Source organism: Crinia signifera, chromosome 2 (assembly GCF_055691185.1).
Source record: "Crinia signifera chromosome 2, ASM5569118v1, whole genome shotgun sequence".
NCBI lineage: Eukaryota > Metazoa > Chordata > Amphibia > Anura > Myobatrachidae > Crinia > Crinia signifera.
Genome location: NC_139218.1, coordinates 371,803,437 through 371,818,449, shown reverse-complemented (window position 1 = coordinate 371,818,449; position 15,013 = coordinate 371,803,437). Strand labels below are relative to the sequence as shown.

The 15,013-nt window shown below is 47.4% G+C and overlaps 1 protein-coding gene across 3 annotated transcripts in view; it reads left to right on the top strand.

The window, feature by feature from the left end:
* The window catches only part of DYNC2H1 (dynein cytoplasmic 2 heavy chain 1), a 324,861-nt gene that overhangs the window by 103,521 nt on the left and 206,327 nt on the right, over positions 1-15,013 (top strand). For all 3 annotated transcript variants that reach the window (XM_083170072.1, XM_083170071.1, XM_083170070.1), the window contains exons 51-59: positions 61-174; positions 2,306-2,448; positions 2,714-2,786; positions 3,608-3,762; positions 7,882-8,019; positions 8,822-8,935; positions 12,160-12,320; positions 12,667-12,790; positions 13,606-13,727. In XM_083170072.1, coding sequence (XP_083026198.1) covers positions 61-174; positions 2,306-2,448; positions 2,714-2,786; positions 3,608-3,762; positions 7,882-8,019; positions 8,822-8,935; positions 12,160-12,320; positions 12,667-12,790; positions 13,606-13,727 — 1,144 coding nt within the window. The remainder of the gene's footprint in view (positions 1-60; positions 175-2,305; positions 2,449-2,713; positions 2,787-3,607; positions 3,763-7,881; positions 8,020-8,821; positions 8,936-12,159; positions 12,321-12,666; positions 12,791-13,605; positions 13,728-15,013) is intronic.

The window sequence follows — 15,013 nt, the reverse complement described above, 5'->3', positions numbered from 1 at the left end:
TTCCACTGCATTCTTTCCCAATCTCATATAACCAGCGGCTGATGTTCCCGTATTATACAGGTGAAGTTCCCGGATTATATACTATGGAGGAACTGGAGCCTCTGCTATCGCCACTGAAGGACCAGGCATCTGAAGATGGCTTCACAGGACCATTGTTTGCCTATTTTACTCTCCGTAAGCTTCGTTCCCTCTTTGGTAAACCTCTCCAGTGTGTGTCCAGTTGGTACGTTAGTTCCCTCCCCAGATGCATCAGCCGGTATCATATATGGCAGTGCTGTATCTGTGCATTAGCAGAACAGTGTGCGGTTATGTGATCTATGACATCATGTTGCTGCCTGGAACTTGAGGGAGGCAGAGCTGCCCAGGCCCCAGAGGACACGGCCCCTGGTCCCTATGGGGTGACAGCGTAGGTTCTGTGTGTTGCTGTGCTGAAATGGCTGGTGTCAGGGCTAGTCACTGAATGTATGTTGCAAAGATCATTTTAATTAATATGTTAACACCTATAAACGATAGGGTCGTAGGTGGACACAAATGTTGCAATCACAGTGTCTTTTTAAGCAGCAGCTGTGTGAATGTATGTAAAACCAGCAGGAGAAATCTTGTGTAAGAAGATTCCTACTGCTCCCTTCTCTGATCTGCTGCCTGAATCCCAAGACACATCCTCCGATAAAAAGCGAAACCATCTGTCCCATCGCCCAACATTAAGCATCTGATACCCCTTTCACATTGCACTTTTAAAACGTATATTGCCGTTTTTTTTCCATTTTAAAACGTTTAAGGCTGCAATGTGAAAGTGCCAGAGTTGATTTACCGGTTAAAGTTAACCGGTATTTCAACACGGTTAAAAAGCAGAGTCCTACACGTTTTAAAGCCAGTTTAAACAGCTCTATTTCTATGTCTTGAAACGTGTCCCTTGGGGGTTAAACGGGTTGAATGTTTGAATGGTATTAAATGATTTTTAAAACCGTTTTCACCTGCAATGTGAAAGGTCTCAAGGCTCTGACCCCTTTTAAAGTCCCATTTAAGAATACAGTGTCATTACCCATTTCTGCAATGTGAAAGCAGTATGAGTAATCTTCTGGTGACTCAGGAGATGCGGCAAAATGATGCAGCCGGTGCCGGTTAAACAACGTCAGACTGGAACCGCGGCGCCATAATGAGATATTTGCGCTGCATCTTGGGCGCTTGCACAATCTCAAAAAAAAAGCTCAGTTACGACCGAATCAGCCCCTATATCTGTATAAGTATTGAATTAAGTATATATTTTTGTGCTAGGAACAGGTCTATTATAAAGATATACAGTATCTTCCTAGCATAGCTTAAGACATAGGGGGACATTTACGAAGATGTAAGTTGTATTTCACATGGGATGTTGCTATGGGGCAACCAATCAGAAACTACTTCTCATTTTTTTAGCACCTTCTAGAAGATAATAGATAGTATCTGATTGGTTGCCCATAGCAACATCCGATGTGAAATACAACTCACATCTTCGTAAATTTCACTCATATACTCCACTCTAATACATACTTGCCTGGTATCCTGCTGTGTATATGGGTGACTCCTGAATTCTAGGAGCCCTCCCAGACTCTGGAGAATAATACAGCTTCCCGGACTCTCACAATCACCCAGCGATGTGGGTGGTTTGGGCACTTAACACAATTTGCTGTGTATGGCATCATCATGACCCCTATGCGTCACAACGGGGGGTGGGTCATAATTATGCAATTTGTGCTACCAAATCCCTTGAACCCCCCCACCGTGGCCTACATCTCCAGGATTTCCTGCAGTGGAAAGATAAAATATACTCAAAGTATTCTCTAATATTCTGTGCCATGTTTTGTATCTGGTGTTGGACACTTCCAATTAATTGCTAATATTCTTATAGTGTACTTTAGGTGTTAAAGTGCTTAGCAGTAGATACTGCATATACAGTGGACAGATACTGGCTATTGTTCATTCTAGCACCCGCCATATTTGAAAACCCATGCAGTTCCTCTTCCCTGCCTGGGGTGTCGCTGTCTGCTGTGGTGTTTCTAGCACAGGTCTGGTTTGCATATCAGTGCTGATATAAAGATCACACTGTGCTAGAAGCACTACAGCAGACAGCGACACCCCAGACCGGGAAGAGGAACTGCATGGGTTTTCAAAGATGGCGGGTGCTAAAATGAACACTACTGGCAGTACCAATGTTTGTGATGAGAAAGTTTGTGCATTGTTCCGTTTGTACTATTTGCACATCTTTATGCGCACCAACATTTCTTTTGCAACACATATATCTGTTCCTCTGTCATCTTTATTATAGGAGTCCTGCAGAATCTTCATGTTGTCCTGATCATGGATTGTACTAATGCCAATTTCACTATAAACTGCGAGAGTAATCCAGCGCTGTACAAGAGGTGCTCGGTGCAGTGGATGGAGGGCTGGTCAGACAGGAGCATGAAGAAGGTATGTCAATCAGGTGCACTGATACTCCTTATGCATATTAATGGGAGATTGGCTGATGATCAGTTACATATACTCCGTTTTACTTACCCCTTCCTTTTAATTTCAGCACAAGTTTAACTCCCTACTACACTGATTTGTCATTTGCGGTCATATTATTACAGTAATGGCCTTGGCCAGCTGCCGCATGGATGAAATAGGGTTTAGAATATGGGTTTGTACTATAATAGTTACTGAGTAGAGCAATACTTACTATTTTTTTCTCCAGATTCCTAGGATGTTGTTTTCAGACACAACGAGTCAAGAGAAGACTCAGCACTCTGAGTACAAGAAGGCTTCAGGTAAGGGGGAGGTTGTAAGATTGAGATGGGGGTGTGTATGACAATGTATGCTGTAGTGGGAAACCACCCAGTCAAGCTCATCCCAACACACACATCAGGACACATAACACAATGTTGTGGGGGATCGGCTGGCCATACACCGCTGTGATACATCACAGTAATGTATGGCCACCTTAAGACTTAAGGTGACCATACACGCGCAGATTTATCTGCAGATCTGTCTGGTTGGAACAAAATCATGGTTATGGATGAGAGCAAGTGACAGTTGACCATTTGCTTGGAAATGCTGGAAAACTGCCAAACTGTCACTTATCCATAACCATGTTTTTGCTCCAACCAGCCAGATCTGAAGATAAATCTTACTAGTGTATGGGCACCTTAACACTAATCTGGAGCTGGTCATCACTGACATCACAGTCCTTTTAAACCACACCCAGAAAAGCTTTCCGCTCCCAAACGCCGGCTTCCTGTCAGTTGAACTGCGGCTCCATTGTCTTTACAATCAATACGCGTTTTCAGATGCCAATTCCCCTTTGTGAGCACTATGTGGAAGGTACACATGCTCAGTTGTTCAATAAATGTTCAATTTGCTAATTCTCTGATTACCCATCCATGCTGAATTACGCCCATAGTCATTATAATACGAATCTAATACTAATATTATGGGCGTTGACATGCAGGATGTCTATCTAATGACCATTTTGACTTTTAAGTTGACATGTTGACGGTTAACATTCTGGCTGGATAGCTGCTTTACTTTTAGGTTTCCGCAGTCTTGCATCGGTCATGCTTATCATGTATTTCCGTTTCTATCTGTAAAGGAGAGACTGAGTTCTATAACTCCTTCCTGACCATTCATGAGTCGTGTAAAGCTCACGGTGCCACTCCCAGGCGATACATGACCTTCCTCCGTGTGTATGGGTCACTCTTCAGCAGGAAGAAAACAGAACTGAGCAAGAAACAAAAACATTTACAGGTATAGTCATGCTATGGGGACACGGGCCGATAACAACTGCAGGTGGGTGCCGGCAAAGGCTGGCAGGAAGTGGGGGCCATGCTGCATTGAGCAGCTTGGCCCTCGTTCCAAGATAATAGTGCATTCATTTTTACTGTATGGACAATCCAATTTTCCAAATGCCGCTAATGTGTTATATACAGCACGTTCCCACTAAGGGCCTGATTCACGTCCGATCAATCCCTGGCGTATTCGCTCCGGGGACCGATGTTTACGCTCTGCGCATGGTAATATGCTATTATACGCATGTGCAGGCCTGCTATGTGGATGCCTTTTGGCGTTCGCACGGATGCACGGGCAGCCCGATGGCTGGAGGTGGTTAGGGGAATGCACATGGGAACATTGGGTGTTCCCATGGGTACACGGGCAGGCGGCTGACGTCACAGGACCTCAGCCACCCACCCCGTTCTCTGAGCTGCACGTCACAGATATAGATCAGTCAAGACTGGCTTATATATGCGAACAGGGGAAAAATCATTAGATGGTCAAAATACCATCGAATGATTTTTGCGCCATACGCTCCCATGCAAATGGATGTTTATGCTAACATCCATTCGCGTTGTAGCAGGCATGTTCGCGGGGGTTGGGCATTCACTCGCCCGGCAGGTGGCGTTAGAGGGCTCGCTAAGCAGTGAATTTATGCTGCTAAACTAGTCAATGTGAATTGGGCCCTAAGTTCCTATAATGCACAGTGAGGGCCAGAGGGCTCACCTCACTCATTGTCACCAATGACCGATGTCGGGTGGATACTGAGCGAGGGCCGGATGGCTCACCGCTCTCATTGCCACCAATGACAGATGTCCGGTGGATACTGAGCGAGGGCCGGATGGCTCACCGCTCTCATTGTCACCAATGACAGATGTCCGGTGGATACTGAGCGAGGGCCGGATGGCTCACCGCTCTCATTGCCACCAATGACAGATGTCCGGTGGATACTGAGCGAGGGCCGGATGGCTCACCGCTCTCATTGTCACCAATGACAGATGTCCGGTGGATACTGAGCGAGGGCCGGATGGCTCACCGCTCTCATTGCCACCAATGACAGATGTCCGGTGGATACTGAGCGAGGGCCGGATGGCTCACCGCTCTCATTGCCACCAATGACAGATGTCCGGTGGATACTGAGCGAGGGCCGGATGGCTCACCGCTCTCATTGTCACCAATGACAGATGTCCGGTGGATACTGAGCGAGGGCCGGATGGCTCACCGCTCTCATTGCCACCAATGACAGATGTCCGGTGGATACTGAGCGAGGGCCGGATGGCTCACCGCTCTCATTGCCACCAATGACAGATGTCCGGTGGATACTGAGCGAGGGCCGGATGGCTCACCGCTCTCATTGCCACCAATGACAGATGTCCGGTGGATACTGAGCGAGGGCCGGATGGCTCACCGCTCTCATTGCCACCAATGACAGATGTCCGGTGGATACTGAGCGAGGGCCGGATGGCTCACCGCTCTCATTGCCACCAATGACAGATGTCCGGTGGATACTGAGCGAGGGCCGGATGGCTCACCGCTCTCATTGCCACCAATGACAGATGTCCGGTGGATACTGAGCGAGGGCCGGATGGCTCACCGCTCTCATTGCCACCAATGACAGATGTCCGGTGGATACTGAGCGAGGGCCGGATGGCTCACCGCTCTCATTGTCACCAATGACAGATGTCCGGTGGATACTGAGCCAGGGCCGGATGGCTCACCGCTCTCATTGCCACCAATGACAGATGTCCGGTGGATACTGAGCGAGGGCCGGATGGCTCACCGCTCTCATTGCCACCAATGACAGATGTCCGGTGGCTACTGAGCGAGGGCCGGATGGCTCACCGCTCTCATTGCCACCAATGACAGATGTCCGGTGGCTACTGAGCGAGGGCCGGATGGCTCACCGCTCTCATTGCCACCAATGACAGATGTCCGGTGGATACTGAGCGAGGGCCGGATGGCTCACCGCTCTCATTGCCACCAATGACAGATGTCCGGTGAATACTGAGCGAGGGCCGGATGGCTCACCGCTCTCATTGCCACCAATGACAGATGTCCGGTGGATACTGAGCGAGGGCCGGATGGCTCACCGCTCTCATTGCCACCAATGACAGATGTCCGGTGAATACTGAGCGAGGGCCGGATGGCTCACCGCTCTCATTGCCACCAATGACAGATGTCCGGTGGATACTGAGCGAGGGCCGGATGGCTCACCGCTCTCATTGCCACCAATGACAGATGTCCGGTGGATACTGAGCGAGGGCCGGATGGCTCACCGCTCTCATTGCCACCAATGACAGATGTCCGGTGGATACTGAGCGAGGGCCGGATGGCTCACCGCTCTCATTGTCACCAATGACAGATGTCCGGTGGATACTGAGCGAGGGCCGGATGGCTCACCGCTCTCATTATCACCAATGACAGATGTCCGGTGGATACTGAGCGAGGGCCGGATGGCTCACCGCTCTCATTGCCACCAATGACAGATGTCCGGTGGATACTGAGCGAGGGCCGGATGGCTCACCGCTCTCATTGCCACCAATGACAGATGTCCGGTGGATACTGAGCGAGGGCCGGATGGCTCACCGCTCTCATTGCCACCAATGACAGATGTCCGGTGGATACTGAGCGAGGGCCGGATGGCTCACCGCTCTCATTGCCACCAATGACAGATGTCCGGTGGATACTGAGCGAGGGCCGGATGGCTCACCGCTCTCATTGCCACCAATGACAGATGTCCGGTGAATACTGAGCGAGGGCCGGATGGCTCACCGCTCTCATTGCCACCAATGACAGATGTCCGGTGGATACTGAGCGAGGGCCGGATGGCTCACCGCTCTCATTGCCACCAATGACAGATGTCCGGTGGATACTGAGCGAGGGCCGGATGGCTCACCGCTCTCATTGCCACCAATGACAGATGTCCGGTGGATACTGAGCGAGGGCCGGATGGCTCACCGCTCTCATTGCCACCAATGACAGATGTCCGGTGGATACTGAGCGAGGGCCGGATGGCTCACCGCTCTCATTGCCACCAATGACAGATGTCAGGTGGATACTGAGCGAGGGCCGGATGGCTCACCGCTCTCATTGCCACCAATGACAGATGTCCGGTGGATACTGAGCGAGGGCCGGATGGCTCACCGCTCTCATTGCCACCAATGACAGATGTCCGGTGGATACTGAGCGAGGGCCGGATGGCTCACCGCTCTCATTGCCACCAATGACAGATGTCCGGTGGATACTGAGCGAGGGCCGGATGACTCACCGCTCTCATTGCCACCAATGACAGATGTCCGGTGGATACTGAGCGAGGGCCGGATGGCTCACCGCTCTCATTGCCACCAATGACAGATGTCCGGTGGATACTGAGCGAGGGCCGGATGACTCACCGCTCTCATTGCCACCAATGACAGATGTCCGGTGGATACTGAGCGAGGGCCGGATGGCTCACCTCTCTCATTGTCACCAATGACAGATGTCCGGTGGATACTGAGCGAGGGCCGGATGGCTCACCGCTCTCATTGTCACCAATGACAGATGTCCGGTTGATACTGAGCGAGGGCCCGATGGCTCACCGCTCTCATTGCCACCAATGACAGATGTCCGGTGGATACAGAGTGAGAGACCCAAGGTGATAGAGATGGAGCGAGAGTTAGGGGAGAGGGGAAAGAGAGAAATGTGGTAGATGGGATAAGAAGGAGAGATAGATACACTCGGGGGGGGGGGGAAGAGGGAAGAAGTTATGGGAAGAATAGAGAAATTATAGCAGCAGAGCCAACAGTTAGTGACCCAGCAAATTCCCCGGTTCCTTACCCTAAAAATCTGATTATATGCAACAATTATTTGCTGTATTTATAGTACAGTATAGTGTGTGTCCTTTCTGCTCTGTTATATCATTGTATACAATAGAGATTGCTGTTCTAGGGATTATATTATTTATGTGGCAGTACCAGCATATGGCAGATCCTGTTTAATCCAATCCCACATTCCGGCGATGTCTCACCTGGGGACTGATTATTATTGATCTCAGGGTGTAGATTGTGACTGATATGCTTAGACTCTCCTGCAGGGTAATGCTGTGTTGTTACATAGGCTGGAGTATCGAAGCTCAATGAGGCCAAGTCTCTTGTAGATGAGCTGAAGGGAAGAGCTGGAGAGCAGAGCTTACTGCTGCAAACCAAACAGGCTGAAGCTGATTCTGCGCTGCAAGAGATCACCACATCAATGCAGGTAATGCTGGGAGGACATCAGCAACCGTGTACATGTTTTCTGGGACTGGACAGTCACCAGCCATCATTGCCTAGGCATTAGGTTTTATATGGGTAATGTATAAGATAATCACGCTGACATGCAGCATGCCTACAGTCGCTGTTCTAGTTAGGGCTGTAACCCGAGAACACTATGTTGACATGCCAACTGTTGACATTCACAGTACCAATATTCTGATGTCGACACTGTGTCACTGTTTTGACATGTCCATGTTCGCATTCTGAATTTACCACCTCCTGATAAAATGCTATATTTTAGTTAATTCATGTTTACTACTATTTAGTTTTTGCTTATTAAATCTATGGGAGAGATTCAATTCTCGTGGCCCCCATACACTGAGTGGTTTCTGGCCAATTTCAACAAATCGGTCTGTCAAGTCAGGCCAAATCAGGTCAGTTTGATGTCCCCTCAGGTCCGATGCGCGGTCCCGTGCGCATCGAACTGGAGTCTGTGGTCGGACCTGCTGGCTGTCCGACCACCCGACCTCTGACCTCACCCCTGGCGGTAAGCCGGGCCGTCACAACAAATTGTTGGAAGATCCTGGGTGGCTCACAGGGTATCGGCTGGCTGTACACTGCTACGAGACATCACAGCAGCCTATGGCCACCTTAAAGCTGGGTCATACACTATACAATTATCTGTCAGATGATCTGCCCGATCTGACTGACTGCGATGGAAATCTGGGAATGGATGCAACGACAATTGCCGTTTGCTCTCAAACATTGTAAATTAGACAAAACCTCTTTTTCCTTTTGATTTCAAGAATGCCAGTGACCAGAAGACTGAAATGGAGAAAATAAAACAGCGAATAGCTGAGGAGTCTTCTAAGATTGAAGCAAGGAAAAAACAAATCGACAACGAACTAAAGGATGTTCAGGTATCAAGATAAAAATATAATCCGGCTTCAGGGGTTTATTTCCTAAGGTGCGGCTTCCTGCCCCAAAAAAGGGCAATGCTTTTTAAACCATACAATTTCCGGCTATTAAAGCTGAGTACACACTATACGTTAACTATATCTGTGGAGCTGTCGGGAGAACATTCTAGTAGTAAAACACTGAATGATATTGTTCAGTGACATCACCCGAACCCCCGCCGGACATGCAGTTGCTGACAATGTGGACCGATTTGACTATGTTCAGTGCACATCGTTACTGATAAAGTGAGTACACACTAAATCAGGAGTGGCCAAACCGGTCCTCGAGATCTACCAACGGTCCACGGTTTCCAGATAACCTAGCTGGTGCACAGCTGTAGTCATTACGAACTGTCACATGACCCAGATCACCTAGCTGGTGCACAGCTGTAGTCATTACGAACTGTCACATGACCCAGATCACCTAGCTGGTGCACAGCTGTAGTCATTACTAACTGTCACATGACCCAGATCACCTAGCTGGTGCACAGCTGTAGTCATTACTTACTGTAACATTTTAAAAATTCTGCATTCATTCCTACTATAGATCCACAGGTTGCCTGGAAAACATGCACCGTTGGTAGATCTGGAGGACAGGTTTGGCCACCCCTGCACTAAATGATATGCACCACAATATTGTTAACGATATAATATTGTTGCCTTTTTTCAATTTTTATGGCTTAAGCTTACCAGGAAACCTCAGGTTTTACAAGTTTCCGCTTATTGAATTAAGCCACTCAGTATCCCCCCAGTTAGAGATGAGAAATCTGGTATGTGTAGACGACAAATTACAAGGGTTCCGCAGCGCCTGACAATACATAGATGAGCAAAAAGAAAATAGTGATTTACAGTACAAACACAAATAAGGACAAGTACATGATAAATAAAAGACAGTTGCAGCACCAGAAAATGACGCAATTATAACAGAGTGAGCTGAGCAAAAGGAGAAAAAAAGTACTATTTTTTTTTGGGGGGGGGGGGGGGGGGGGGGGGCACACTTATTACTGGTAATATAAAATATAACTTTTATATTTTTATATTTGTTTGTTATTATGAAATATACTGGTTTAAACATGAACATGCAAAATATACACACAGAAAAGTGAAAAGATTTTTTTTATAAAGTACAAACCTCAAATGAGCAAGAACGTGTGTTTGTCACTTGGTGAGATATCCGTAATAGGTTTAACTGCAAATACAAGCAGTTCTGTATCTTGTCATATAATTTTGGTAATTAAAACAGGAAAGGAATCCTGCAGTTAGAACAGTGGCAGAGATATATTCTTATATGAGGAGAGAGGGCCCTGCTCATTAGAGCTTACATTCTAAAGTGAAGGGGCAGACAAACTGGGGTGACGCAGCAGGGATAGAAGTGAGCGTAAACAGAGGGTTAGGATGAGAAATGGTTAAATTTAATGAAGAAGTGGGTCTTGAGAGACGTTTTAAAGTCAGTGTCCTTCTCCCCACAGTCTCCCGATGATCATAGCATTCTCAGAAATATCCACACTTCAGATAAGCTCTTGAAACGCATTTTCAGATTTTTAGATGCTCCTTATTTTTATACGACAACTTGAATTTTTGTTTTATTCGAGCTAGGATGCCAATCCTGGGGCATTTTATAAATCCCGGAATTCGGGATTGAAAAAGGCCCAATCCCGGGCATGTAGCTCCTGGTCACACACAAGCTATGTGGTGGAGCCGGGATGGTTGGTGATGGAGCCAGGTGGTTGGGTGGGCTGATGGAGACAAGAAGGCAGCGTGCCCAAGATGAGGCGGCTGTGTGGCTTGTGCAGCATGACCTTTGACCTCGTCACGCTGTGCAGAGCCACACTGCCGGGAACAGGAGAAGCCTGGCAGCGTCTGAGCACTCGCTCAGACACTGCATAGCATTAAATTGCGCATGCACAGTCTAACTCCAATCCTGTGATTGAAATTAATGGCGTTTTTGGGGCCAAAACCCGGGATCCAGCCAATCCCAGGATTGGCCACCCTAATTCAACCGTTACAGGGTCTTGTATCACATTAAGTTAAGAATCGTGCAATCCTTACCAAAATTCTCTGGTAACAGCTAAATGTGCATTTAGCTGTTAAGCGAGGTACACGCCTTGTCGTAGAGATCATCTGTGAGATATCTTAACAGTATGTACGAACCGAAGATCTTGTTTTATCACGAGAAAGCTGACTGCGATGAAGATCTGGTTTTATTTGTGTCCAAATATTCAGATCTGATGGCACATTGTTGTACTGACCTAGAAGAGTACGCACCCATCAATCATAGTGTCCTGTACTTCTGCTGCTGCTCTAGCAGTCACAAACTTTTCAGCAGATGATTTCAAGAGATGAGGATCACAGATCTCATGGTAGATTGTAATAGTGTGTACGCATTCATCTACATACGCACCTAGCAGTTCAGTCGTGAGTGTAAAGCTGGGTACACAATGAAAGATTTATCTGTACAATCTTTCTGATGGGAACAAAAATCTGGTTACAGTATGTATGGGAGCAAATGGCAATCAACCATTTGCTCCCAAATACTGGAAAATGGACAAAAAATGTATTCACGCTGATTTAACCAATTTGAATGACCATTGTCTGTTTTCTAGCGTCATTGTGATTTGCTCCCATACATTACCAGCATTTAGTTGCCATTAGACAGATTGGACAGATAAATCTTTCGGTGTGTACCCAGTTTAATTGTCAGAAGCGTCGTATCTTCAATAATGATTGTGGAAAGCCGACCACACATGGCATTTTTGACCAATTGGAATGACCAATCGTTTAAAAACTTTCTGTGTGTGAGGATGATAACGATCCAATGCCCATACCCGCTGGACATTTATCCAGCTCGGTGATCCCTTCAACAGGGGGAAAGATTTCCCATTTGTGTACGCATGATGAACGATGAGGCAATGATGGGTCATTTAACATCTGCACATTATATACACATCTGATCCTTTGATCATTTAATTAATCGTTCTGTGTGAATGCATGGTATTGTTTGGCCAGAAGTGTTCTGGATTTCAAGGGAAATTGGGTACGAGATTGGATTGTTCATTAAATCTTACCATGTGTGGGCACCTTAAGTGTACCTAGTTATACTACTGTATGTTGAACAGCTTATTTAAAGTCCTACTATGGTTCTCATGTTGAAGAGATCACACTGACACAGAAGGTTCTCTCTGTTACAGCCATTGGTGGATGAAGCAAAGAAGGCAGTAGGGAACATTAAGCCGGAGTCGTTGTCGGAGATCCGATCTTTACGCATGCCCCCGGACATCATCCGCGATATTCTGGAGGGTGTGCTAAGGCTCATGGGTATCTTTGATACTTCGTGGGTAAGCATGAAAAGGTAAGACACTGCCCGGGTATCTGCTGCACCTGTGCAGGGCTTCTACACGATGTAGGAGATATTTGCTGTTGTATCTGCTTCAGTCAGCCATCGCTGGAGGTTATATACAATAGATGTAGCCAAGCTCATTATTGCTGCACCAATCGCCACCTGTGACTCCTGCGGCTATTGGCTGATCTCATTGCCACACGCAAGCTTTTAATTTGTGGACAAACAATCACGAGTATCCAGATCGCTGCAAAAAGGAGTACAACCTCATCTGTAGGGGGTATTATGTGCTGGACATTGGAATTAAAGATGTAGGAGTTCTTTTAGCTTCTCATAAAAATACTTTTTTGTGCCTTAGCTTTCTTGCGAAGCGCGGCGTCCGTGAGGAGATTGTGACGTTCGATGTAAGAAATATCACTAAGGAAATACGCAGCAGTGTGGAAGAGCTCCTTGATAGGAATATGGCATCTTTTGAAGCCAAGGTACATTTTTGTCGACTAGTAGAAGCTTAAGCTGGCCATACACTAGAACGACCTGATCGTATGCAGGTCGTGAAAGTGATGGAATGAGCGATCGTATGTGCTTCAGAAGCACATACGATATGCTTACGACCACAAGCAAAGCCGGCAGGTCATTGTGAGCACCTCACAATGGGGCAGATGTATTAAGCCTTAACAAGAGATACATTTAAATGTGTGATAAGGAGAGATAAACGTCCAGCCAATCACCTGCTAACTGCCATGTTACAGGCTGTGTTTGAAAAAAGTCAGTAAGGAGCTGATTGGCTGGACGTTTATCTCTCTTTATCAGCCTTACATTTATCTATTGTTAAGGCTTAATACATCTGCCCCAATGGGCCTTATTCTGGTTCACTCTTTCTGACAAAATCCTTCTTAGGTGGACAAAACCATGTGCACTGCAGGGGGGCAGATGTAAAATGTGAAGAGAGAATTCGATTTGGGTGAGTTATTTTGTTTCTGTGCAGGGTAAATACTGACTGCTTTATTTTTACACTGCAATCTAGATCTCACTTTGACGTAAAACCCCCACCCAAATCTAATTGTCTCTGCACAAGTAACATCTTCCCCACCTGCAGTGCACATGGTTTTGTCCATCTAAGAAGGATTTTTTCAGAAAGAGTGAACTAGAATAAGGCCCAACGTGTGCACACAACCGATCGTATGAACTGTCGAAAATTGTGCCGATCGGCCAGATATCGTTTTAGTGTATGGCCAGCTTTAAACGACTATGCATCAGATCTGTCTTCATTACTGTTTGTCTTGCGTCCTCCCTGCAGAACGCTAAGAGGGCCAGTGCTGCAGCGGCGCCTCTGGCTGCCTGGGTGAAGGCTAATGTACAGTATTCTCATGTATTGGAGAAGATCCAGCCTTTGGAGAAGGAACAAGCGGTGCTGCAGTCGTACGTATTCTATGTGCAGTAGTCACGGTGATCTGGAAGTTCCGGCGGTTTGGTTTTTCTATGAAGCATGTACATTACACATACGTTACTGCATAGGATTCTGAGCAGCATGCTAGTTCCAATGCAGCTGTGTCCATTGATCTTTAGCAAGTGGCTCATGCATTGTTGGCTGGATTTCTTCTATAAGTACTTTAAAAGTGATTTGGTACTTGTGTATTATAGCGGCGCCCTCTATGTGCATCGCGCAATGTTTATATCGCGTCGCATGTTATGCAACGCGATTTTTGCTCCCTATGCGATGAAAGATCGTATAAGCACCATAAACGGTGCTTTTAAGCACCCTAATGGGTGCTTACAATGTGAAATGCACCCCCACGCCACCCCCCCCCCCCCCACTATAAACGTGAACCCGAAGCGTGGCGAGCGCAGCGGTACGCATCCTCCGTCCTTTTCATACCCCCACTATCCACGTCGGCGTGGAGTTGAGAATAGAAAGTGTGGCAAGCGCAGCGAGCCACCGAGCCCGAAGCATGGCGAGCGGACGCGGATACCTTCACAGGTATCTGAGTCCCCTCGCAGGCTTCACGCTGCGCTCGCCACGCTTCGGGCTCGGTGGCTCGCTGCGCTCGCCACACTTTCTATTCTCAGCTCCACGCCAATGGGGATAGTGGGGGTATGAAAAGGTCGGAGGACGCGTACCGCGTTTATAGTGGGGGGGGGGGGGTGGCGTGGGGGTTCATTGCTTATACAATGTTTAATCGCGGCGCATCGCATTGTATGGCATTGTATGCCATGTACAATGTCATACAATTTTAAAATTGTATGACATTGTACAGCATCGCGCGATATCGCATACCATCGTATGCCTTATGGTATGCGATGCGATGGGCGCCGCCAAAATACACAAGTACCAGTGATTTTGACCTGTGCACATCTGTCATTTCCCTGCGACCAGTGAGTAAGAGGAAGTTTCCGTAGTTGGTCCACTGGATATGTTGCCAGAGTTGTGAATTGTAATCTCTTTTGAGCTGTCTTCTGCGCCTATCCTGGGGCAGTGATAACTGCCTAAACAGCGATGAAGGCTGCTTGAATGGACTGAGGTCAGTGCAAGTAGTCAAGATCTGGTCAGATCGTCCGTGTTCTCATCAGAGAACAATGGTCAGCACAGATCGCTCAGCACTCATCGCTGGTGCATAGCATATGTGTCAGCGGTGTGTGCTAAACTAGATCGCTCAGCCCGGGGCCCCCTTACCCCCTTGCTCTTCATTTAACATTCTCCCGTGGTA